General features: G+C 40.8%; 1 protein-coding gene and 1 non-coding gene across 3 annotated transcripts in view; both read left to right on the top strand.

Moving 5' to 3' along the window:
- The window catches only part of LOC105465398 (pentatricopeptide repeat domain 3), a 31,532-nt gene that overhangs the window by 3,435 nt on the left and 1,183 nt on the right, over positions 1 to 26,914 (top strand). For both annotated transcript variants that reach the window (XM_011713847.3, XM_011713848.3), the window contains exons 4-22: positions 1,305 to 1,350; positions 5,993 to 6,061; positions 6,514 to 6,618; positions 8,407 to 8,530; positions 11,408 to 11,523; positions 13,632 to 13,693; positions 14,935 to 15,022; positions 15,394 to 15,454; positions 15,738 to 15,823; positions 17,080 to 17,224; positions 17,865 to 17,915; positions 20,569 to 20,658; positions 21,007 to 21,035; positions 22,253 to 22,359; positions 23,131 to 23,209; positions 23,299 to 23,389; positions 24,255 to 24,340; positions 24,791 to 24,939; positions 26,489 to 26,530. In XM_011713847.3, coding sequence (XP_011712149.1) covers positions 1,305 to 1,350; positions 5,993 to 6,061; positions 6,514 to 6,618; positions 8,407 to 8,530; positions 11,408 to 11,523; positions 13,632 to 13,693; positions 14,935 to 15,022; positions 15,394 to 15,454; positions 15,738 to 15,823; positions 17,080 to 17,224; positions 17,865 to 17,915; positions 20,569 to 20,658; positions 21,007 to 21,035; positions 22,253 to 22,359; positions 23,131 to 23,209; positions 23,299 to 23,389; positions 24,255 to 24,340; positions 24,791 to 24,939; positions 26,489 to 26,530 — 1,626 coding nt within the window. The remainder of the gene's footprint in view (positions 1 to 1,304; positions 1,351 to 5,992; positions 6,062 to 6,513; positions 6,619 to 8,406; positions 8,531 to 11,407; positions 11,524 to 13,631; positions 13,694 to 14,934; positions 15,023 to 15,393; positions 15,455 to 15,737; positions 15,824 to 17,079; positions 17,225 to 17,864; positions 17,916 to 20,568; positions 20,659 to 21,006; positions 21,036 to 22,252; positions 22,360 to 23,130; positions 23,210 to 23,298; positions 23,390 to 24,254; positions 24,341 to 24,790; positions 24,940 to 26,488; positions 26,531 to 26,914) is intronic.
- On the top strand, positions 25,843 to 25,979 carry LOC112423740 (small nucleolar RNA SNORD94). Its single transcript, XR_003014301.1, has one exon. It is a non-coding gene; the product is annotated as a small nucleolar RNA SNORD94 (small nucleolar RNA).

Genomic DNA, 26,914 nt, shown 5'->3' on the forward strand with positions numbered 1-26,914 from the left:
CATACAATAACTTTTTACATTGAAAGGAATTAGTTAGCTCTATATTTAATAACATGGATAATGCAGTCAAACTTACGTAGACACATGCAGAATGACAGTGTGTATACATTTTTTAGGGAGATGTATATGTAAAAATACTTTAAAAGTTCTGGAAATACAAATACCAAATTCATCGTGGAGAGGGGTCACAAGATGACACCAGACAGTTTAGGTTAACCTGTCATGTTCTAGTTTATTTTTTTAAAATAATATATGATAACTTTTTTAAGTAACCCTTTTAAGAAAGCGAATTAGTGAGTAATCTGCCATCATTTTTTCACTGCCATTTGTTCAATGTGTTAGGAAAGTATGCTAACTTGCTAAGACTTAAATAGGCTAATGAAAGATCTGACGGAATGCTGAGAGATGAGAGAATGTGTCATCACACTTGCTGAAGTGACATAAATGTGACTTCTAAATGTGGAAAGAAAACCTTGTGGATATTATATACATCAGGGAATTAGTTTTGATGAAATATAAAATTTCCTGTACTTTTGTTTTTCTCAGATGACTTATAGTCTTAAGAATGTTATGTTAAACTTTATTTAGAAAAATACTCTTGGTATAATTCCCTTTTGGAAAGGAAACACATAAAATCTAACATAGGAGCAAAAATACATTTGAGATTGAATTATCTTGTCTGTCATTTATTCCAGTGAAGCCTTTTCTAATAGTTCAGTGAAGGTCTCTATTCAGAGGTGCAGTGGACAGCTGGCCTGCAATTCTTACCATAAGGTTATATGTGGTTGAGAGGTTCTAAACCAGGAGGGTGCATCAGAATTATCTGGGAATTCAGTAAGAATGTGTGTGACAGTCCTCCGTGGATCTTGGGAGGCTTTGATGCAATAGGTCCAGAATGAAGCCTATGGTTTATTCTTGTATAACTGAATCAAGAGCTACCAGTTAAGTTAGTAAAGGCAACAGTAGTCCTGAAAGCCGCAATAAGAATCCATAGGAAAGTTGATAGAGGAAGTAGGCCAGATAGTTTTATGAGGGGAGGATGGAAATCACTAGCCCTGGGTTATGGCATTATCCTCCAGGCCAGAGAGGACAGGCATAGCAAAGAGAGAACATGTACCAACTAGGGAAAAGAACTGGCAGTTTTCTTCATTTCTAATTTATTCTAGTGACCTTGTGACATACGAACCAGCTTCAGATGAGATGTGCACTTTGTTACTGGCCAATACACTGAGAGTAGAATCACTTGTTCAGTTTGTGGCTGTGAAGAGCCCTGATGAGGATTAACTTGTGGTTCTTATTCTTAGGGATAAAGTAGCTGTTCTTCAGGCACTTGCATCCACAGTAAACAGGGTAAGTAGGATTTTAGTTTTTTTTAACCTAAAACTTGGCTAATAACATACTTTTTAACTTGGCTAATAACACATTTAATACTCATACCTGTTCATTATTCAGAATTAAACTGTTGTGGATCTAGAAAGTTTCTTTAAAATTATCTAATCCAGCTGAGCCAGGTGGCTCATGAATGTAATCCCAACACTTTTGGAGGCGAAAACAGGAAGATCACTTGACATCAGGAGTTCAAAACCAGTTTGGGCAGCATAGCAAGACCCCCATCTGTTTTTTGTTCGTGTGTTTGTTTGTTTTGAGACAGTTTCGCTCTTGTTGCCCATGCTGGAGTGCAATGGCATGATCTCAGCTCACCGCATCCTCCACCTCCCGGGTTCAAGCGATTCTTCTGTCTCAGCCTCCTGAGTAGCTGGGATTACAGGCATGTGCCACCACGCCCAGCTAATTTTGTATTTTTAGTAGAGACGGGGTTTCTCCATGTTGGTCAGACTGGTCTCGAACTCCAGACCTCAGGTGATCCACCTGCTTTCGCCTCCCAAAGTGCTGGGATTACAGGTGTGAGCCACCGTGCCCAATTTTTTCTTTTTCTTTTTTTTTTAAGAGTGAAATTATTGGCTGGGTGCTGTGGCTCACACCTGTAATCCCATCACTAATCCCATCACTTTGGGAGACCAAGGCAGGTGGATTGCTTGAGGTCAGGAGTTGGAGACCAGCTCAGTGAACATGGTGAAACCCTGTCTCTACCAAAACAACAAAAACAAAAATTATGAGGCATGGTGGCGCCTGTAGTCCTACCTTCTCAGGAGGCTGAGGCAAGAGAATCTCTTGAACCCCAGAGGCAGAGGTTGCAGTGAGCCAAGGTCGTATCACTACAGTCCAGCCTGGGTGAGTTAGTGAGACTCTGTCTCAAAAAAAAAAAGAAAAATTAAAATTATCAAATCCCTTCATTTGGCAAATGAGGAAGCTAAGGTTTTGAAAGTGGCCAGTGACTGGTTACGATGTTAAAGCCTTAATTAAAGGCTTAATTACACATCTTTTACCTTGAAATGCAGTGTTTTTCTACCATACCAGTGATCTTTAATCCCTGGAAGGGCTTGTTGAAATATATGTTCTTAGGAGATGATTTGGCTGTAGTATACCAACTTGGAGAAATAATGTGCCTGTCATGCTGACAATCATGCAGTGATTAATAATCTGGGTCCTGGAGCCTACTGGTTTAATAGCCAAGCAACTAGCTTTATGATCTTAGGCAAGTTACTTTACCTCTTGATAACTTCTGTTTCCTAACTTATAAAATGGGGGTTTATTATAACACCAAACCTCAAGGTTGCAATGGGAATTATTAACAAATGAATTAATAAATATAAGAAGATTTAGGACAGAGTCTGGGACAAAGGAAATGCTTGGTACATGGTATTTTGTTACTGCTACTATATTGTTGATTTCACTGACATGAAGTTTGTTCTGTTGGCAACTCAAGAATATAGTTTGTAGTCTGGTAGATACACTGAAACTTTGGTAAATGCATCAGAAATGGAACGTTCTGCTTGGTTGTAGTTTTTATTAACCGAAAACTTTTAATTTCATCTGTGGGGAAAAGTCTAAAATAACTAAGTCTTTTTTTCTGCCACAGTATCTGTATGGATATTGATCCTCCTTAGGTTGATTATTACAAGCACACAGAATTGTTCTTCTATTGTAGATGTTAAACTCCATCTAAAAATGGAACTACTAGGCAGGGCATAGTAGCTCATGCCTGTAATCCCAGCAGTTTGGGAGGTCAAAGCGGGTGGATCCTGTGAGCTTGGGCAATGTGGTTAAACCCTGTCTCTACAAAAAACACAAAAATTAGCTGAGCATGGTAGTATGGGCCTGTAGTCCCAGCTACTTGGGAGGCTGAGGTGAGGCTTACTTGATCCTGGGAGGTGGAGGTGGAAGTTGCGGTGAGCCGGGATCGCACCACTGTACTCCACAAAGTGAGACCCTGTCTTGCCCCCACAAAAAATAAAATATAAAATAAAGATGGAGCTAGTAAAGATAGTGTCGGGGCTAATGTGCGTTAGTATACTCTACCAGTTTCTGAAAAAGTACTACATCTCCCTACTTGCAAAGCTTTGAGGTTTTCAGTAGCTCACTTATCCATAAATAGGCACCTGAAATGTAAACACAGAAATGGACCTCTGAGATATTCTCAGCATTTTAATGAGGATGGTCCAGGGCCACCTTCAAGTCAAAGAAGTTATAGAAGTTATGTGTAGAATTGTGACTTACCTGGCCCTTGAAATCCAAGAGTTATTCGTTTATCCATTCATTCAGCAACCATATATTGTGCCCTTATGATGCTTATCAAGCACTGTGCTGGATATAGAATTAGACACAGTTATTGTGTAGTTCTAGAGGGGAAGACTGAGGTAGCACTGAGAAGGGGTTACTTCGCTGAGACTGGGAATGGAATTCTTTTTTTTTTTTAAGAGATGGAGTCTCCCTCTGTCACCAAGGCTGGAGTGCAGTGGCGCGTTCTCGGCTCACTGCAAGCTCTGCCTCCGAGGTTCACGTCATTCTCCTGCCTCAGCCTCCTGAGTAGCTGGGACTACAGGCGCCCACCATCAACGCCCGGCTAATTTTTGTATTTTTAGTAGAGACGGAGTTTCACTGTGTTAGCCAGGATGGGGGGAAAGGAATTCTAAGCAGACATTTTAGAAAAGACAGCAATGTGGAGAATGGGAAACCTTTCCACTTGAAAGTGTGATAAAGATCTTAACATATCCAAAACCAAACCCCTTTCCCTCCAAACATTCCTCATACATTTCTTTGCCATCTCATTAATGGCAACTCCATTCTTAATAGCTGCTCAGGCCAAAATCCTGGGAATCATGTTAGCAAAGCCTTTGTTTATCCCTTCAAAAGATGTGTGAGGTCTCCGTGACCACTCCCAACTAAGAGTTAAGACAGCAAGAAGATACAAAGCAAAGTCAGCAAAGAGAAAAGGCTCATGGGATAAAGACCAAAAGAAATCAGTGACAAGCTTCCAAAAGACGTCTCCAGAAGATTCAACACAGGACATGCTTAATTCCTCCATCAATGACTTGTGACAACACATGCGAAGTGTCTACCAAAGCTCATTGGAGACCCAGTGCCAGAGTTTTTAGGGGAGGCTGGCCATGTAGACCAGGAAAGCAGATATTTGGCACAAAACACATTGTACAAACAGGTTAGGCACAGTGAACCATTGTTAGCAGTTTGGGAATGGTGGGAACCCTTCCAATATCCAGGTTCCCAGATGGCAGCCAAGGGCCAGCCTTGGAAGCAGACCTTTCTAAGGATAGTGGTTTCAGGCCTGTTAACTCTTTTCTGCACAATATCAAAATTTTAGATGCTTGATATCACCACCGATCACCTTGGTGATTGTTGTCTTACAAGTCTGGATTAATTGCAACAGTCTCTATCGTCTCCCACTTCAACTCCGTACAACTGGTCTCAGTTCAGCAGCTGTAGTGACTCTGGATCATATCACTCTTAAGAATTCAACATTGGCTTTCCGTTAGTATAATTAAAAACTGAAGTTCACCACAGGGCTGCTAAGGTGAGGCTCAAGGGAAAGGGGTTTTTGAAAGGGGTAGCAGAAAGCTAGGTCCAAAATAACATACTCCCTCCAGGCTCCAGGTATGAGCAGCTTTCCCTTGAGAGCTGTAGGGAAGCTTCCGTGCCCCCTCCCCAAGGAGTCCAGGTCAGTAAGACAGGGTTAAGGATATAGGATAAGTTTTTGTTTGTAATAAAGGCCCAAGTAAGGCACTCAGACACAGAAGAGAAGAATAGAGAAAGCAATTCTGGGGCATTTCTCAGTGGGGCCCCTGGTGGTATTGGAGAGTTGATTATGCTCAGGTTTAGGGAGCAATTTTAATGGGCAACAGGACGTGGGAGAAGCTGCCGCTGTTCACTCCTGAGGGGGTGCGGTGGTATCTTCCATTTGGAGGAGGGACTCTTGGTAAAGATGACCGTGGGTAGATAGTGACCTTGCTTTGGAGGAAATCCTATTCTGGGATTCTGCTGTTAGGACTAGTTAATTCAGATGATTCTTACCTAGAGTTTAAAACAGAAATAGTCCCCAGTGATAGCAAACTTAAATATTAAAATCAGCCATGGTGAGGGGGGGGTACAGCTTAAGCCATTGTTTGCTTTGCGTAATTAAAGGCAAGTCTTGTAGAGCTGGGAGTACAGTGCAGGTGTTTGTCTTTTTTCTCTATATACACATGTATATATGCCCTCATACATTTGCGCATGTAGGTTACATACATAATTAAAACTTACAGAATTTTTGTTACTCAAAACTCACAAGATCCTCTTAAAAGTGTAGCTGAAAAGACTTGTGGGCTGGATGCAGTGGCTCACATCTATAATCCGAGCCATTTGTAAGGCAGAGGTGAGAGAACTGCTTGAGACCAGGAGTTTGAGACCAGCTTGGGTGACACAGCAAGACACCCTCTCTACAAAAAAATTTTTAAAATAGCCAGCTGTGGTGGCACACACCTGTAGCCCAGGCTACTTGGGAGGCTGAGGCAGGAGAATCCCTTGAGCCCAGGAGCTAAAAGTTACAGTGAGCTGTCTTCAAAATAAATACAGAAATTGTATTATGTCTTTTCCACAGGATACCACAGCTATGCCTTATGCATTTCAAGATGATCCTTACCTTATACCAACATCCGCTTTGGAATCTGTGAGTATTTTCATATAATTTTCTAGTCTTTTGTCTCTCTGGTTTGCACACAACAGTACATAAATAATTTAGTTGTAAGAACCTGGGAAAGGTTTACAAATGCTGAGAAATTGATAGACTTTGTGAATCCTTTACTACTTTTTTCAAAAAGATGTACATATCGTCAATGGGGAGAGGATTTTTGGTTTTGGTTTCTAATACTTAGGGCTTTTTCACACTGGAGTGACCCACTCAGTTTAAATGACTTGCTTTTTATATATTTCAATCTGTGTGTAAGATGCTAACTGAAATTGTATCACAGTAGAAAAGGTGGGATATTCTATAATTTCTAATTGGGATTCTGTTTGTCGTTGCATTTTTTTTTGTAAGGGGGGAGAAATTATTGCTGAAAGTGTAACTGTAATCTTGCTTGAGTCTAAATTACATGTATTTAAATCTTTTTCTTTATGTAGCATTCATTTTTACTGGCAAAGAAATCTGGGGAGAATGCAGCCAAGTTTATTGTTAATTCATACCCCAAATATTTTCAGAAGGACATAGCTGAACCTCATATACCGGTAAGGACAGGTAGTTACATTATTTACATAATACTATTTTAAATGTAAATTAAACCAGGCTTTCATAGCTAATATTTAAGTAGCCATTTGAATACCCTCCATATTTGGATGATAAGCCTTTTAAAGTGTGGAGTTAGCTTTGATCACAACACTAACCTTTTAAAATTCTTTCTGTATTTATTTGCTCTTCATCTTAATATTTTCCCCATTCGATTTTTTGTGACACCATGCTCTTAGATCTTTACTTCTGTGACTAAAGTTTCCTTCACTACCTCTCTATTCACATCTTCCTCTTCGATTTTTTTGAAACAGCGCATCATGCTGTCACCCAGGCTGGAGTGCAATGGTGCAGTCATAGCTCACTGCAGCCTGGAACCCTTGTGCTCAAGTGATCCTCTTGCCTCAGCCTGACAAGTAGCTTGGACTACAGGAGTGTGCCACCATGCCTGGCCAATGTTTTCTAATTTTTAGTTTTTGTAGAGAACTGGGTCTTGTCTCACTGCATTGCCCAGGCTGGTCTCCAGTTTCTGGGCTCAAGCAAACATCCCTCCGCGGCCTCTGAAATCTCTGGGATTGCAGGTGTAGGCCACTGCTGCTTGCCCTTGATCCGCTTCTTTTTTTGTTTTTGTTTGAGATGGAGTCTCACTCTGTTGTCCAGGCTGGAGTGCAGTGGTGCAATCTTGGCTCACTGCAACCTCTGCTGCCCGGGTTCAAGCAAGTCTGCCTCAGCCTCCTGAGTAGCTGGGATTACAGGTGCCTGCCACTGCACCTGGCTACTTTTTGTAGTTTTAGTAGAGATGGGGTTTTACCATCTTGGCCGGGCTGGTCTTGAACTCCTGACCTCGTGATCCACCTGCTTGGTCTTCCAAAGTCCTGGGATTACAGGTGTGAGCTACCGTGTCCGACCTTGATCCACTTCTTAAGTACGGGTGTCTTTCTTAGATTCTTGTGCTCATTTTCTTTTTTTATTGTGTACACTCTTCTGTTTCAGTGACTGTTATAATCCATTTGGCACTCTTGTATATCTAGCCTAGATCCCTTTACTTTGAACTCCACGTTGTATTTCCAGCTCCCTCTTTGTTCTGTAGTTTGGAGCGAGGATTTATGGAGTGTGGTGGGTATTGTGCTTAGTGCTTGTCCATACAGTGGTGAGCAAAACGGATGTGACTCTGCCCTCCTGAGTTTGTTGGTGGAAGTACTAATCTCAGACTCATCATATCTAAACTACTCCCGTCCCCCCCCCCCCCCCCATCTCTCTGCTTCCCAAAGCTCACAGGGAAATACACACTTCTTGTTTTCATAGTATAACTTGTCGGTAGATGAGGAAGCCAGTGTGATTGTGTAAGTCAAAATACTAAAATCCTGAACTAAGACAGTGGCAGTGGTGGAATAATCATTTGTTGGTTATCTGCTTTCTCCATTAGATTGAGCACCCTGAAGGTAGAGAATGCCTTTCTTCTCTGTATCCCCTGTGCCGAGCTTAACGTCTGGGATCAAGTAGTAGGCATTCAGAAAGTATTTGAATAAGTTAGTGAATGAGGTAAAATCAGCATACCTTGAGTAGTATTAAATGTTTAGAGGATACACAGCATTAGAGATGAAAGGTTTAGTTCAATTCCCTGTGAAGACAATCATGTTAAAGTGATAAACGGTGTCTGGTGCAGGAAACATGAATTGGAGCAGTGAAGTTTTACTTTGGTATGTTGGTGATAAAAATTTTGTCCTACTCAGTTATCCTTTCCTCACCTTTACCTGTTTGTAGTAACTTTAGTCATCTTGTTTTCCTAGTGTTTAATGCCTGAGTACTTTGAACCTCAGATCGAAGACATAAGTGAAGCCGCCCTGAAGGAACGAATCAAGCTCAGAAAAGTCAAAACCTCTGTGGACATGTTTGATCAGCTTTTGCAAGCAGGTGACCTGAGTTCGATTAAAGCCCCTCTAATAACATGGGCTTTGAAGTGGGCCCCAGTTACATGATTCAGATATTTTGAGTAAAAGTTACAGGGCCTGCTATACTTACTTTGCTTTTATGGCTGCGTGCTTTATATTTTTAATAGTTTATTTCATTTTTAGCTTTAGTGTTATTTAAGAACTATAGGTGAAGTAGAATTGCAGCTTTGTTGCTTTATTGTAGCACTGGTAGAGAAATTGTATCACCCTTCTACCTTAGCTTCTGTTTTTAACGTTAGGTAGGTACGCAGTGCTCCCAGATTTCCTGTACTCTTTTTTCTCTTATTTTTTTTTTTCTTTTGAGACGGAGTCCCGCTCTGTTGCCCAGGCTGGAGTGCAGTGGCGCAGTCTCGGCTTACTGCAAGCTCCGCCTCCCAGGTTCACGCCATTCTCCTGCCTTAGCTTCCCAAGTAGCTGGGACTACAGGCACCTACCGCCACGTCCAGCTAGTTTTTTTGTATTTGTAGTAGAGACGGGGTTTCACCGTGTTAGCCAGGATGGTCTCGATCTCCTGACCTTGTGATCCACCTGCCTTGGCCTCCGAAAGTGCTGGGATTACAGGTGTGATCCACCATGCCTGGCCGAGACGGAGTTTCACCATGTTAGCTAGGATGGTCTTGATCTCCTGACCTGGTGATCCACCCACCTCGGCCTCCCTAAGTGCTGGGATTGCAGGTGTGAGCCACTGTGACCAGGTTTCCTGTACTTTTTAAGGATGTTTGGAAGATTGGGCCACAACACATAAGAAGGAAATACGTAAAAAGGAAAGCACACTCAGTAGGATCGGGACTTTGATGCTGGTGCCATCTGTGTCACTAGTTGTTCTTAGCATTCAAAAAGTTACTTAATTTCTCAGAGCTTCTAGCTCTGAAATTGTGTGGTTCTCTGAATTGGAGCTGGATGTAAACTTTCGGAGCTACACATGTAAATAGCACAGCTGGTAAGTCACCATGAAAATGTACATATAGCAACATCAGAAGCAGCTGGCATTATGTGTTTAGAATCTAGAGTGCTATTTGGTGATTTAGAATAAACATGGAAGTGGTAGAAACTGGACTGAATCATTATACACTTGAACCCAGGAAACATTTGCAGAAAGCTATGTTTGAGAATTTTGGTGTGTGGCTTGGTACAGCATCAGATGTATGGATAAGTGATGGCAGTAGATTATAATTTAGTGAGGCGCTTCCCTCTGCTTGTTAATATGATCGGCAACTGATGTGAGTCTATTAAAGTTCTTAGTGCTAAGGCTTGTCTTTTTTTAGTTTTACCCCCTTTATTGGGTAGGTGTGTGCAGTCCTTCAGTAAAGACAGGTGTCAGACCCATAGCTCAGTAACTAAGTATACCAGGGAAAGGATCCTAGAACATTTCATTATCAGGCCCCTAATAAGTGCAAAACACTGTGCTAGTCATTTCACATACTTAATTCTACAATACTTTATTCATTGGTGTGTTTTTTATTTTTTTGTTTTGTTTTTTTTGAGACGAGTTTTGCTCTTGTTGCCCGGGCTGGAGTGCAGTGGCGCGATCTGGGTTCACTGCAACCTCTGCCTCCTGGGTTCAAGCAATTCTCCTGCCTTAGTCTCCCAAGTAGCTGGGATTACAGGCATGCACCACCATGCCTGGCTAATTTTTTGTATTTTTAGTAGAGATGGGGTTTCCCCACATTGATCAGGCTGGTGTCAAACTCCCGACCTCAGGTGATCCACCCGCCTCAGCCTCCCAAAGTGCTGGGATTACAGGTGTGAGCCACCACGCCTGGCCCTCATTGGTGTGTTTTATAGTAATCTTATGAAGGTAATTATTAGGTAATTTTTCCAGGGTCTCATAGCTTTGAGATGGTGTGAACCAGTTGCTTCTCCATAGCCTGTACCCTCTTTGCTCTGCCCTGCTTTCTCTTCTGGACTTTTACATTTCCTAATACTCATTTTAAATTTATCAATGTATTTTGTTTAGAAAGAAAATTTATTGGCTGGGCATGGTGACTCGCACCTGTAATCCCAGAACTTTGGGAGGCCAAAACAGGAGGATTGCTTGAGCCCAGGAGTTCAAGACCAGCCTGGGCAACATAGTGAGACCTCATCTTTGCAAAAAATTTAAAAATTAGCCAGGCGCAGTGGCACATACCTGTAGTCACAGCTGCTTGGGACGCTGAGGTGGGAAGATCACTTGAGCCCAGGAGTTCAAGGTTGTAGTAAGCTATGATGTCCTTGCACTCCGGCTTGGGCGACAGAATGAGACCCTATCTCAAAACAAACAAAAAGATATATTTGCTTTTCTTCTAAAATAGCAGATTATATCTCATACTTCTCTTCCTCCTGTTCCCTTTTTAGCGCTTTTAATGAGTGTCAAGATGGGGACATAATGTTTTGAACAATTTTTAAGAGACTACTATAGTTAGACAATTCAGCTAGTGTTTCTAAGCAAGTTTTTAGTGAGTATCTGGATCCAAATGGAGTAATGCTACTTGCATTTGTTCAAATGGACCTGGGCTGGGGGAAGTAAGTGGGGATAGTTTGCAGTGTGTTCAGTTTGGAGATGATAATTAAAACCATGAACTAGCTTGAGAAAAATGAGTACATAAAATAAGTGAGCACAGGCCCAAACTTCATCTTGTGTTCCAATCTTTTACATCAAATTACATGGTTAACAGGGGTTATGTCCCTGTCTATGTCACTCCAGGTGTTTAAGTTGACGTTGAGTGCATAAAGTAGTGGACAACATTAAGTATGTAGCCATGAAGACCACAGCCAATATTAAAAAATGAAGCATTTTCACCTAACAGGCTTTAGTTCTTCATTGTTCAAGGTTTCTTTCCCTTTCTGTTTCTACCCACAGGAACCACTGTGTCTCTTGAAACAACAAATAGTCTCTTGGATTTATTGTGTTACTATGGTGACCAGGAGCCCTCAACTGATTATCATTTTCAACAAACTGAGCAGTCAGAAGAATTGGTAACAACTGTTGGCCTTGATTTTTTTTTTTTTTCTTAAGCTTCTTTTTGAAGAAATCGCTTTTAAAAATAAGATGGGTTCTTTTGCCATGTGTCAGGGTAGTAGTAAGAGATTTGTACTGAGATGTGTGGTACGATAGCCTTGATTAAAAAGTGGTACAGGAAGAAGAGAGATTTTAAACAGTTACTTCTGTCCTAGTTTACTTTTTAACAATATGTTGTCCTCTCCTACCTCATATTAAGGCAAAGCGTTGATCTGAAATGTTTGGGCTGGCCTGTGTCACTTAGAGTAATAACATGATGTATTCTGGCCAGGTAAAGACTCCATGGCCTGGGCCCCCTCAAAAATTCATACATGGACTTAGAGGCGAGAACACACTAGGCTGGAGACAGAACAGTAGTGTGCGGAGGGCTGCCTGTAAGTTGAGTCATAGCCTCTCTCTCAACTCGTGAATTTTACTTCTAGAACTAGGTCTCAAGAAATCCTTTGGATCAGTCAAATAGAGATGCTCATGTGACATTTTTCATAAGGAGGTGTTTATACTTGTAAAAATGTTGAAAACAATCTAGATGTCCAACAGTAGATGATCAAATTATGATAAAAGTTGTGTGGCCATTGAGCACATTAGAGTAGATGTGTTTGGGTATGGAAAGATTCATCCAATAAGTGGGAAACAGGCTATCAGCAGTATATATTCCATTTTTGGAAAAATGTTTTTACAAATGCATAAGAAAAAAATCATTTAAAAAGTGTTTCTGGGTGATGGGATTATTGGTGTTTTTCTTCTTTTCTATCTTTCCTACTCTTTGCCCAACTAAATGTGGATTTCTTTTTTCCCCCAGAGACAGGGTCTCACTCTTGTCACCTAGGGTGGAGTGCAGTGATGCTGTCATAGCTTACTGCAGCCTTTAACTCCTAGGCTCAAGTGTTCCTCCTTATTCTCCCAAGTAACTGGGACCACAAGTGTGGGCCACCACGCCTGGTTAGTTTTTTTTTGGGTGGGGAGGGCGGGTAGACATAGGGTCTTGCTGTATTGCCCAGGATGGTGTCTTCAACGCTGGGACTCAAGCAATCCTTCAAGCCTCCCAAAGTTTTGGGATTACTGACCACTGCACCTGGCCAAATGTGGATTGTTTATGTAGAGAACCTTACATTTTAAAAAGTGCATAGGCAGTAGGTTGCAGTTACACTTCACTTTCCAGAGCATCACTTCCTGAAGCCCTGCTCTGGTTGGCCCTCTACCTCTCCAGCCCCACCTCTTGAGGCAGCAGGCTACAGAGCCAGCACTGACCTCTGCAATGCCAACCAAGCCTGTATTGCTCTATGTCAGCCTCATCCCAGACCTTGGTTTATAAATAAAGACAAGATTTAGTCTTGTAAGAAGTCTTGCTGGGTGCAGTGGCTCACACTTGTAATCCCAACAGTTTGGGACGCCAAGGTGGGTGGATCATGAGGTCAGGAGATCAAGACCATCCTGGCTAACATGGTGAAACCCCGTCTTTACTTAAAAAAAAAATACAAAAAATTATCTAGGCATGGTGGTAGGCGCCTGTAGTCACAGCTACTCAGGAGGCTGAGGCAGGAGAATTGCTTGAACCCAGGAGGTGGAAGTTGCAGTGAGCCGAGACCATGCCACTGCACTGCATCCTGGGTGACAGAGCGAGACTGTTTCAGGAAAAAAACAAAAATAGAAGTCTTAGTTTGCTTGGGTGAGTGTTAGACATTAAGTATATGTTGTTTATCTTGGTTTCACCCTAATTATGACAGTTTATCTGTATGGATCGAGCCAGATGTAGTCCCTGAGCAAATAGGATGTGTTGGTTGGTTTTCCTCTTTCTATCTGAGGACCAGGCCATACAGGGAAATGGCTTCATCTTGTCTCCACGCTGTCACTTGTTGCTTTGAGGGTCAACTTGGCTTTTCATCTGATTTGCACTTAAGAAATTAAATGTATAGGTGTAAGCGTTATTGGACTTCCTCTTTGCCATCTGCTGGATCTGTGTTTCCTTTATTTTTCTGAGTTCCCTTTGCCTTTCTGATTTTGAGTAGTCTGGGAAATGCATTCCATCACCTTAACTTTTATTTCTCTTGATGATTATTCATTTCAGGAAGAGGAAAATAACAATAAATCTAGGAGGCAAGCTGGTCATCAGTTTGGAGTTACATGGCGGTATGTCACACGTAATTAGAACCTTGAATTACAGTGTCTTACAGTACATGGAATATGCCCCATCACCCCGTGAAGATGTTTTCTTGTGATGTTCTTAAATAATTGATTTTTATTGTGCAATATAAATTTCACTATTTGTATTCCTATACATTTAGACCATTTTTCAGTAGGGTCTTTATCTCCATTCAGCAACACAAGAATCTGTTGAGAGGTTGACCCTTTTTTTTTCCCCTCATCTGTTTAACTCTGCATAACTTTCATATGGTATGGTTCCTTTGGTAGTTTCATTAACAGTGCTACCTTGGAATATATACCTCTAATTCTGAAAGATTTAATACTTTTGTTTACTAAAAGTATCATGGACACTAGAGTGTACTGCTAAATTAAGACCACTGACCAACATGTAGACGTACACAGCAGTTTAAATGAAAGATAATAATTATGCTGGAGAATTTAAGTTAGCTGGGTGTCTAAAAGGAGGATATATTTCATGTGAATGTCTGGAAAGGGAAAGCTACCATGATTATCTAAAATCGTTATTGAAGTGATGAATTTGATAGGATGAAAGGTTAAATTCCTTGGGGTAGGCTGGACGCGATGCCTCACGCCTGTAATCCTGGCACCGTGGGAGGCCGAGGTGAGTGGATCACTTGAGGTCAGGAGTTTTGAGACCAGCCTGACTAACATGGTGAAACCCCATCTCTACTAAAAATACAACAATTAGTTAGGGGTGGTGGCATGTGCCTGTAATTCCAGCTACTCCGGAGGTGGAGGCGGGAGAATCACTTAAACCCGGGAGGCCGAGGTTATGGAATGGGAGAAGAGATGAAAGTACATATGCTAGAATATGACCAGAAGGATCCTCCAAAAGAAACCATTTTGCCTCTGGGAAGTAGCAGCTGAAGATTGAAGAAGGATGAGGAATCTTTACTAGGGACCTTGTCATACAGTTGCTTCTTGTTTTTAATGCATAGATATTTATATACTTGTTTATAAACTTTTCATTTTCAATTCTAATTCTGCCACTTAACCTGCAAAGCCCCGACAACGCATTAAGATTGTTAAGTCTTGATTTTCCCCATTTTCAAAATGATGATAACCATAACGCCCTGTAAGAATTGAGATAATGCATGTAAAGTACTTGGCACATTGCCTGGAACATAATAAACCGTCAGTAAATGGTGGTAGCTCTGATTGGTATTTCCTGTTGCCCGGGTTCACATTTACTCTTTTGTGTCTAGAGCAAAAAACAATGCTGAGAGAATCTTTTCTCTAATGCCAGAGAAAAATGCACATTCCTATTGCACAATGATCCGAGGAATGGTGAAGGTACATTTGTTTTATTTATTTTTATCTTTAATTTCCACCAATCAGGGTGTTTCAGCCTCAGAACCACTAACATTTTGGGTCAGATAATTTGTTGTGGGGTCTGTCCTGTGTAGGATGTTAGTAGCTCTCTGGGTTCTACCCACTGGATGCGAGTAGTACACTCCTCCCCCACTTTCAGTTGTGACAAATAAAAATATGTTCAGGCATTACCAGTAGATAGAAAACCACTGCACTAGAGTATGAGCTTCATGAGAACAGGAGCCTGATCTATTGAGCCTGAGCTATGTTACCAAACTCTAAGACAGAAATGTGCAAGGACTTCTTAAGTAAATGAATTTGATGATGCTTAATTTTTCCTTTTCCTTTTCCAGCACCGAGCTTGTGAGCAGGCGTTAAACTTGTACACTGAGTTACTAAACAACAGACTCCATGGTGAGTTTGAGAACTCCCCTCCATCCCTTTCTCCATTTCCTTCTTTCTCTTAATTGTCTGTGTGAAGGCTTTGGATCTTGCCTCAGTCATTGGCCTATACTTTGTCTTTTCCTGAGGCATAGGTGATTGAAGCAAGAGTAGAGATCCAGAAAGGAGAGTGGTTTTCCAGTTTTGTGGGCATGTGATTAGCCAAGGGACACATAGGAATGACTGCTTTGCCTTAAACTCAGCCATTTAGGGATTCATCTTCAACCCCAAATTTTATCATTTTTTTATTTTACAGCTGATGTGTACACATTTAATGCAGTGATTGAAGCAACAGTATTCGTGATAAATGAGAAATTTGAGGCAAAATGGAGTGATATACTGGTAAGGAGGAATCCTCAGTTTATTTTTTAATAGGGCTTAAATACTCTTTGCCAGAAATAGATATGCTGGCCAGGTGTGGTGGCTCAAACCTGTGATACCAGCACTTTGGGAGGCCGAGGCGGGCAGATCACCTGAGGCCAGGAGTTCGAGACCAGCCTGGCCAACATGGTGAAACCCGTCTCTACTAAAAGTACAAACAAAGCCGGGCGTGGTGGTGCATGCCTGTAATCCCAGCTACTTGGGAGGCTGAGGCAAGAGAATCGATTGAACCCGGGAGGTAGAGGTTGCTGTGAGCAGAGATTGTGCCACTGCACTCCAGCTTTGGCAACAGAGCAAGACTCCTTCTCAAAAAAAAAAAAAAAAGAAAAAAGTATATGGGCTGGAGATAGCATTTATGAGCATGTGCATGGCAGTCACTGTGTAGCAGTTAACTGTTCACTACCCTTTCCGCAGCCCTGGAACTCAGCTCTGTCTGGCACATGAGAAGAAAAGGTTACTTGACCCAGAGTATACAGCTAGAATTCTGGACCATTTTATTCATTTATTTTTCATAATAGTTTTTCTGTTACAAAGTAACGCATATTTGCTGTCAAATTCCTATCAGGTGTAAGTTCAAAAAGTTGAAATCACTGGATTGATTCTTGCCTAGTAACTTAAGAACAGAAACGGCTGGGCACGGTGGCTCATGCCTATAATCCCAGCACTTTGAGGCTGAGGTGGGTGGGTTACCTTAGGTCAGGAGTTTGTGACCAGCCTGACTAACATGGTGAAACCCCGTCTCTACTAAAAATACAAAAATTAGCCAGCCCTAGTGGTGCACGCCTATAGTCCCAGCTACTCAGGAGACTGAGGCAGGAGAATCCCCTCAACTCAAGATTGCGCCCCTGCACTCCAGCCAGGGCAACAAGAGCGAAACTCCGTCTCAAAAAAAAAAAAAAACAAAAACAACCAAAAAAACTACTTTTTTATATCATACTGGTCTATTACTTTTGAGTCTTTTCTTGGAAAACTCTCCTTGGTAGAAGACTGAAGACAGTTGACCACCTTGATCAAGTGGGGTGGGTGTTTGAATTAGCAGGCTTCTTTAAAAGGCAGAATCATGGAACCTGCTAATTAATAAACAGTTCTTAAAATAGGGATATAGTTACTAACCTGCTTTAAACATAAGCAAGAACGCTGAATTCTTTATTTTGTATGAAACAGATTATTGGACAGATTACCCAGGCATGAAAGATACTTGATTTTTATTCAACTAGGAGCTGCTAAGACACATGGTTGCACAGAACGTGAAACCAAATCTGCAGACTTTTAATACCATTCTGAAATGTCTCCGAAGATTTCATGTGATTGCAAGATTGCCAGCCTTACAGCTTTTACGTGAAATGAAAGCCATTGGAATAGGTGAGGATGCGCCCTTGATTCCTCTGAAGACAGAGACTGTGCCAGCCAGAGGTTTCAGGTCAACATAAGCAAAGACCTTTAAATTCTTCTTCTGCTTACATAATATGCTGGAAATTTTGTTTCCATGTTTGGCACATTAAATTAAATGTACTGTACTTATGGTGGGAGTGTCTTTATCATCTTAGTGTTCATTAGTATTTTAGGTACTTTGTTTATGGTTCTGTTGAATCTGAGGAGAAGTGATTGCTTTGAGTTAGCTAGTTTTAAATTCATGACATTTTTCCAGCATAATGAGGTATTTGAACCTAAGTGTGTGCTAGTGTATTGTATATTTTTCATTAGTTACTTTATTGAAAGTTGCTTTGGGAATCAATTCACTTAAATATATTTTACTGTTCTCAGTGAAGAATGTGACTAATAAGTATTTGGACTTTCAAAAAGTGATTAAGTCTTTATGATAGTTTTTCACCTTTACATTAATGAGTTGGAAAATATCTTTGTTCAAAGGAATAGAAATGCATCTATTGCTTAAATATTAACATTAATATGTTTTAAATTCAGTGTGTCTCAGTAAACTATATTTTGGATTGCTGTGTGTTTACCTCATTGTTTATTTTTTCTATTCACCTGGTAATTCGAGAACCCTCGCTTGCAACATATCACCATATTATTCAGCTGTTTTATCAGCCTGGTATGTATGGCCTTAAACTGTGTTAATTTATATAGAAAATTGACCAGCTTTCTTGAATTTATGTGATTAATTGTTGCAGGTTATCTTCTCTGCATATGAATTAAGAAAAGATAATTTGTAAATTAACCTGTACAGCCTGAGCCGAAAGTTGTGGCTTTTTTTTTAGAGATAGGATCTTGCTCATTGCAGCCTTGAACTCCTGGGCTCAAGCAGTCCTCCCTCCTTAGCCTCCTGAGTAGTTGGGATTACAGATGCCTACCAGCATGCCCAGCTGATTTTTTTTATTGGGCAGGGTCTTACTACCTAAAATTATTCTTGAGGTTAGCAATCTTTGTTTATGGTATGAAACTTGAGCTGGAGGGGAGAGGGTTATGGAATGTACTGTCAGTGATGTTGTACAAACAGGAATGGTTAGAATGTATTTTGGCTGAAGTCCCTTTTGTTCTCTGGAGCTATGCTATTTAATACCGTAGCCACTAGCCACATGTGGCCAGTTAATTAAAATTAAGTAAAATAATAAATTATTTTGTCACGTTAGTGCTCAGTAGCCATGTGTCTAGTGGCTACCATGTTCAGTGATGCAGGTTCAGAACATTTCCATCTTTGCCAAAAGTTTGTGGACGTTGCTGCTTCAGAGGAAAGGTAAACTTACTGTGAAGCCTTTTGGGAGGACCTCAAGGCTCCATTCGTTGTCCACTTTTAGGTCAGTTCCAGTGGGAGCTCTGCTCTGTAGATGGACTTTGGAGAGAGACACACCTGAACTGAGATGTCGGCTCTATCATTTATTTACCAGCTATGTCAAAGTGACTGGATACCTACCTGAGGAATAGCAGCAGGGTGTGGTAGTTAAATGAGTTCCACACCGTGTCTGCTACTGTGTTTGGAAGGCACATATGAGACACTCAGAATCTTTTAGTTCTTATCCATTTATCCCCAGCCTAAGAAATAACCCTTGAGTTCAGAATTGACAGTTCTAGTCATTCTTTCTCGTGATAGACTATAAAAATTACAGAAGAGAACTTGATTCTCTCTGGTTTGGAGGACTAATTTTGTAAAATCCATATCATCACCTGTATAGGCAAATTTTATCTTTAGGAAAAGGAACCAAACAGTTAATTGACTGTACCTTGGAAACAGATAAAGTTTCCATAATTGTGTCCCCTAAAATTTTACTCAACCTTGGTGAGATTGTGATGGAGCTAGTATTTCTGACCCCAAAGTATATTCCTTTCCTCTGTAACTCTCATCACTGGTTCAATTGCTAATCAAAGTCAGATGTACTTACATTTCCTAAGTAACAGCCAGGACTGGGGGATGGGGAATCTGGGGGAGCTGTGTTGGTTTGTCTTATGTATATAAATTGCCTGTCTGCAATAATAATTTTGGCTTACGCCTGTAATCCCAGCAATTTAGGAAGCCGAGACAGGAGGATTGCTTGAGCCCAGGAGTTTGAAAACAACCTGGACAACACAGAGAGACCTGCCTGTCTACTAAACATGAAAAAAGTAGCTGGACATGGTGGCGCACCCCTGTAGTCCCAGCTACTCAGGAGTGTGAGGCGGGAGGATTGCTTGTGGCCAGGAGGTGGAAACTGTAGTAAGCTGCATTTGTCCCACTGCACTCCAGCCTAGGTGATAGAGCAAGACCCTGTCTCAATAATAATAATAATTTCTAGGAATTTACCCAAAAGAAAGCCTAAATTAGCCAAGAAACAATACATTGAAAAGAGAATATTATGTAACTGATAAAATTAAGAATGTTAGCAAAGGGAAACATGCTTGAGCAAATTGTGAAACTATCTGCACTGTCATTACAACTCTGCTACCACGAACACACAGAACAGGTAGGGAACAGAGTGTAGAGAAATATTTGACTGGGAATATTGCAGATGATTTTCTGACCTATTAGTGCTCAGCTCACATTATTTTTAAGCACTGCCCTGTCCATTCTAGTTTACTTTTTCTTGACCTCATTCTGATTATATTTAAAGGGAACACAAATGATTACTAGCAAAAAACATTTTTGGTTGGGCGCAGTGGCTCGTGCCTGTAGTCCCAGCACTTTGGGAGGCTGAGGCGGGCAGATCATGAGATCAGGAGTTCAAGACCAGGCTGACCAACATGGGGAAACCCCGTCTCTACTAAAATTACAAAAAATTAGCCAGGCGTGGTGGCAGAGGCCTGTAGTCCCAGCTGCTCGGGAGGCTGAGGCAGGAGACTCGGTTGAACCCGGAAAGCAGAGGTTGCAGTGAGCTGAGATTGTGCCATTGCACTCCAGCCAGGGCAACAGTGCATCACTCCATCTCAAAAAAAAAAAAAAAAAAGTTTTTCTAAGTATGCTGGTTTGGTGAGGGAGTGTGTGTTACTGTCTGCCTCCTACTCCAGTAAGTCAGGCTTCATGTGAAGAGCCTAAAGAAAGGGGAAGTCTCAGTGGAGCACATGAATAGAGACCTGTGATTATTCCAGATTTTACAGAGAATTGCTCTCTGCAGGGTGTAGTGGTTCCTTTAGCAAGCATTGGCCTCCACCCAGCTCTATGCGAGGACTTAGGCTGGAGGTGAAGGAAGGAGAAATGTGTCCCTTTGTACTAGGTACTGTGAAGTTGGTGGTGGTAAAGGAAGTGGATTAAACACATTTGCTTTCTTGTTCTGCAGGAAACCCTTCAAATAGATCATCTTTCATCATTTATGATATAATGAATGAATTAATGGGAAAGAGATTTTCTGCAAAGGACCCGGATGATGGTATGTACAGAAATCACTTGTGTTTTCCTCCTCCAAAGACAGAGGGCTGGTTTCCCTGAGTGCCAGTTAGAGGCCTCGTGATCCCTATATAGCTTAGTAGTATTTTTTTTTCTATTTTTTAAATAAATTTGAGTACATAGTAGGTGTATATAGCTTAGTAATATTTGCCATGATCTTTCTGAGAAAGCCAAAATGTGTGTGGCACGTTCCTGCCTCTCTTAAGTTTTTACGTTCGTAGCTTTATTTTACATGTTACCAGTTTTGTTGGCGGGATTTTTGTTAATGTTACTGACTTGAAAATATATTTTATCCATTGTAACCAAAGCTCTTGTGAACTTTGATTTTCAGATAAGTTTTTTCAGTCAGCCATGAGTGTAGTAAGTATCATTTCTTTATTAATTCACTATCCATTTCCTAAATTTATCTGTAGCTGGAGGGTTCTTCCTGGTTCCTTTCATTTTCTAACTCTTCAGTCATGTCTTTGCTTCTGTTTTTTCTTCTTTCTCTAAAATCTATAATTTTTTTTTTCTCTTAGAGATAGAGGTTCACTGTGTCACCCACGCTGGAGTGCAGTGGCTCACCACAACCTCTGCCTCCTGGGTTCAAGCGATTCTCCTGCCTCAGCCTCTTGAATAGCTGGGACTGCAGGTGTGCGCCACCACACCTGGCTAATTTTTGTATTTTTTTTTGGTAGAGATGGAGTTTCACCATGTTGACCAGGCTGGTCTTGAACTCCTGACTACTTCCCAAAGTGCTGGGATTACAGGCGTGAACCAACACAGCTGGCCTAAAATCTGTACTTTTCAATCACATACTGTCCCTACCCTTTGTTTATTGTTTACGTTGATGTTTTTCATGCCCTCGAACAGATAAGCTTCCATAATATTTCGGATTTGCCTATTAGTAAGTTAAAATTGATAATGGTTTTTATATTAGTTTATTTAATCGTGCTTATCGTAGGAAAAATTTCAAGCAGTTTTAAGATGAACCCTGTTCCCTAAGGGTAATTTAATTGCTTTACTATTAGATTGGTGCAAAAGTAATTGTGGCTTTTGCCATTACTTTCAGTGGCAAAAACCGCAATTATAAAAGCCGCTACTTTCAATGGCAAAGACCACAATTACTTTTGCACCAACCTAATATTTAGTGTGGATCCTACCAAGGTATTTACTCTGGGTACTCAAGTGTATGTATATCCAGGCATACTTTCAGGGTGTTTTATTTATTGACAGCAATCAGTATTTCATAGTAAGAACTATAACTTAACTTTCCTGTGGGTAGATTTTGGGATTACTTCATGGAGATTTTTACTAGTCCAGACTCTGCACTGCAGGTGTCTTTTGTGCGCTTGACCAGATGTTGTTATAGGATTAATTTCTAATGGTATAATTGCTAAATTAAAATAATATAGTAATAAATTTCACAGGACTTGGGATTTGTCTCCCCCCATTTCTTGTAACTTATTTGCTGTCAACCAATAATACATTTAATCAACATTAAGTATTTTCACAAGACGCTCTACTGTTTTTATTCATTTGTGAACCACGTGGCTGACAGGGTATCAGAGTGATACTTACTACTTGCAAATTTTCAGTGCTCATCTCTCAGAGATCTAGAACTTGCCTACCAAATACATGACCTTTTAAATACTGGAGACAACCGGAAATTCATTGGACTTGATCATCAGCGTAATTTCTATTAGTAAGTGTGTTGGAAATGTATCCTTTTGCATGAGTTACCATATTCTGCAAGTGGGAGGCTGTTGATGTCCCTTCATACCTCACCTCTGGTTTCAGGCAGCATGCCGGTAATCTAATAGGACATGTTAATTGAGCACTTAGGAATTAAAGCAGTGGTAAAACTGCCAGATTTGAAAGACTGTACTAGTTTGTGTCCTTTGAGTTTGGTTTTTTTTTTTTTTTTTTTTTTTTTTTTGGCAACAGATTAAAATCTACATATCTTTTTCCTCTACCCCCTCTCATTTTACATTTTCAAATTGTCATAGCAGGGTGAGCCCTGAAGATTTCCTCTCACCTGCCTTGCTTTTGTATTCAAAGATCAAGATACTGGAACCCAGAGATACTCCCTAAATGGGTTTGCTTTTAGGCAGATAAGAACATGAATTTAAGAAGGCAGCCTGTTAACAGATGTGTGAGAATCGTTTTCTGTGTATCCAAATCCTTGTTTCACATTGAATGTTTCTAAAATGAATTTGAAGTTCAGTATCTATTCACCATGACCTAAGAGTAGACAGAGGAAACAGTTAGAAATGACCCGGTGAGGGTAAGGTGTTTAGTTGGGAAGTCAGCATATACTGGCAGCTCTTAAACCAAGTATTGGCTCGTTTAACTTGAAATTGTCAGTATTTTGAAATTCTTTGTAACATATAATATGCTGTAATTTCACTCATTATTTCCCCTGTTGTTAGACATAAGGACTTTAGACTAAACATACTTTTTGCCTTCATCACAGTTCCAAGTTATTTGATTTGATTTGTCTAATGGAGCAAATTGATGTCACCTTGAAGTGGTATGAGGACCTGATACCTTCAGTAAGATGGTTCATTACTTGTTATTTATCATTCTAGATGAATTGGGTTTCTGTAGATTAATGCTTTAAAAATGTGTTTCTCTTAATCAGGTCTGCTTTCCCCACTCCCAAACATTGATACATCTTCTCCAAGCACTGGATGTGGCCAATCGGCTAGAAATGATTCCTCAAATTTGGAAAGGTCCGTTTTACTTTGTATGTGTCCAGGTGCATGTCACCTCAGTATCTTCTGTTTTGATAATGAATGTGTTAACATTACTGTTAGGGATGAAAACTTCCATTTTGACTGAACTGAATGTGTTAGTTGAGAGCTACTTCAAGGTCACGTGGTCATGTTGCATGTTGACTATCAGGAGAAAAATTTGTTGAAAATGACTTAAGTCAATCCCTTGGTGACATAGGAATGAGCTGAGTTTTGTGCACCTGTTGTGTGATATGACCCAAAGAAAGTAAGTGCTGATGACGTAGCAGACCCTAAATCTGAATGAAGGCCTTGGATCCGAGAGCCTGTGCAATTCCTCTGTGCCAGTGTGGCCTCACTTTGCTAACCAGTCAGTGATGATTATGATTCCAAGTAATAGCCATGAGCGTCACGCATCACGGGTGTGTGTACTGGTCTGTCTTACGTGTATAACTTGACTGCAAAATGAGATAGATACTCTGTATCTTCCACTAGGTGACTACTGTATTATAAGTAAGTAGGCTCTAGTCCTGCCCTCCTGCTTCACAAGACTGCTGTAATGAGTAATAAAAGTATATCAAAAATTCCCAAGTGCTATAAAACAGTGTCTTACCACGTGGAGCTGGTGACCGCTCCCATGTAGTGCACGTGCTGTGATGAACAAACACTTCACTGGAACAAGGCCCAGGCATTGGCTTTTACATTTGTTCCACCTTGAATCCTGGTGGGTTTCTGGAATCCTGGGATAAGCCTAGAATAAATAACAGCAACTTATTTTTACCGAGCAAAAAATAGGTTGACAGTGAACAAGAGAGTGTTGGTTTTACATAACAATGATCACTCCTTGTTCCTTTCTTGTCTCAAGATAGTAAAGAATATGGTTTCAAGTTCCGCAACGACCTGAGAGAAGAGATCCTGATGCTCATGGCAAGGGACAAACACCCACCAGAGGTAGGCCTGAAACTCTCCAGCCAGTATATCCTCCCATACTGAGGTCTTAAGGCTAGCTTCCCCAGTTTCATCTGCCATTTTGGAGAGTTCTGCCACCCAAACCCATATTTGAGTGATGATACATCTAAACATATCTTGCCTTTAGCAGAAATCTGTCCTTAAAGTTACCCTCTTTCCTGTAGTCCAAAACAGGCAACATGAAATTAGCTTCTGTCTTCAGCTTGCTTTTTAAAAAATCTCCGTCTATAAAGGAAATGCATAGCTGAATGTGAAAGTTTGTGGCTAATCAAAATACTTAGGACAGGGTCCTTTTTTAATTACTCGTGTGCTATACACATAATATATTCAAATGGTAAAATGCATTTCTCAGAATTTAAGGATCCTGTAATTCTGAACTGAAATTCTCACAAAATCAGTTAGGCAGTTCTGCTGACTCCTAAAGCTTCTCAGCTTCAGGTGGCATTTGCTGACTGTGCTGCTGATATCAAATCTACATATGAAAGCCAACCCATCAGACAGACTGCTCAGGATTGGCCAGTCATCCCTCTCAACTGTATAGCTGTCCTCTTTTTAAGGGCTGGGAGAACTCAGGAAGCCTGGTGAGTACAGTACCACAAGTTTACACTTTAGAAGCTTTTGTATTTGGATCTAAAACATTGACCCACGCTGGTAGAAGTTCTCTGATTTGGCCATTCTCTCATTTGGCCATGTAACAAGTATTTGATTCGGGAACTTGCAAATACCAACTAAAAAGGAAACTTTTGGAAGAAGACAATATGCATGATGTATTTGAGATAAGGCCTGGTTCTCTCAAACCATAGGCTGAGAATTAATTATCTTTCCCTTTCTACTTTCTGTGTCTATGGACAAGTAAGTCACTTAACCCCATTACTCCACTTAAATGGACTAAAGATCAAAGAAACATGATCAAGGAAACATAGTTTTGAAAATGTTTTGGTCATTTGGGTTATTGAAGTATTTTTGGATGCTTCTCCCATCCCGCTCTCCAGCTTAAAATGTGGGCTGTGTACTTAGACATCTGGAAGCTGGCATTTATGCACATTAACTAAACTTGGCCTTGACTACAACCCATCCTTGGTTGGTGCCGCTGTGTTCTGGTTATGTTTTTATCAGCATTTCATTCACATACTAATTTTTGTGTTTGTGAATGGGAACCTTAGCCATATTCATGTTTCCAAAAATGAGCAAAAGGATCTTTTGTAGGGATAGTGACAGGTGGTTTTCCTGTATTTTGTTTTGTATATAAATGTGTGTTCTAAGAGTCACGAGTGGGAGGTGCTTGTGCATGGCTCCTTGTACAAGAAAGTAACTATTTGAACATCCGATTGCCAGTCACCTATCTCCAGGAAAAGATGATGAAGGCTTGTCTTTGAGGTGCGGCTCACACATGCTCCTCTAGCAACTATGCTGCTAGTGACAGAGACGTATGACATTGGCATTTGGTTGTTAGCTCAGGCAGTTTGGCACACACTTGATACGACCAGGCTGTGATGATTGGCGCAGGGGTACGGACCTCAGCTGAGTCATGGGAGCTGAATGTATGTGTTTCTCTTTTGTCCTGCGTGTGGCAGGCTAATGGGGAGCACTTACATGAGACTGTTGCCTCAATCTGAGCCTGCTCTTCATAACAGAATTCTAAGACAGACTGAACCCCTGCCGTATTTTAAGAGAGGGAAACAGCATTGTTCTGTTTGCCTCTTTTCCAGCTGTGCACAGGATGGATTCCCTCCCTAGGACAGTGGTGATCCTCTACAAGAGGACAAATACAGTTGGAGTATCCCTTTTCCAAAATGCTTGAGACCAGAAGTGTATGGGGTTTTAGATTTTGGAGCATTTTTGGATCAGGAATATTCAAACTATACCAGCAAATCTTGACATTGGCAGCGTATCAGATTTACCTGTGAAAATTGCAGTATAGATTCATTTGGGGAGTTTAAGCACCTGTGGTGATTCTCATGTATACGCAGGGCTGGGAGCTAGTAGAGCCCACAGATGTGTGTCTTTGGGAGCTTACAGTGTAGTTAAGAAAAGGGCATTTAGTCTGTGATTACAGAGGGATGACAGCTATAGTATCTGATTGCCTTGTTTTTCTAATAGTATTCATAATTTTTTTCCTATCTTGAACAGGAAAATGTTGGGGCTTTTCAGGAAGCATAATAAGATCCCTAGGTAAGTTGAAATCAGTCAGCTGTCTTTGAGTACGGCCTAGAAGTAGCCACATTTGGAATTTCTTCACCAGCCTTAGCCACCACATTTGGGCACTCTTCTGTTAGGCAAGCATACCGTCAACTCCCTACTATCCAGGGCGTCCTGAGGCAAGCAGTTTTTTATCTGTGCTCACGGGTCACCATGAGCTACACAGAATAGATCATCATGAAGTCATATTGAAAATCCCTTTGGCCCTTTAGACTTTCCAGCCTCACTGGAAACAAAATAAATGTTAGACTTCATCTAATTTTGTCTCCAGAAGTACTGTTGGGAATCTATTACTGAACTGATACTGGATCTTGCCTATAAATGTTTTACTAAAGAGGCTGGAGAAAGTTCACACTT

The sequence above is a fragment of the Macaca nemestrina genome, chromosome 13 (assembly GCF_043159975.1).
Source record: "Macaca nemestrina isolate mMacNem1 chromosome 13, mMacNem.hap1, whole genome shotgun sequence".
Taxonomy (NCBI): Eukaryota; Metazoa; Chordata; class Mammalia; order Primates; family Cercopithecidae; genus Macaca; species Macaca nemestrina.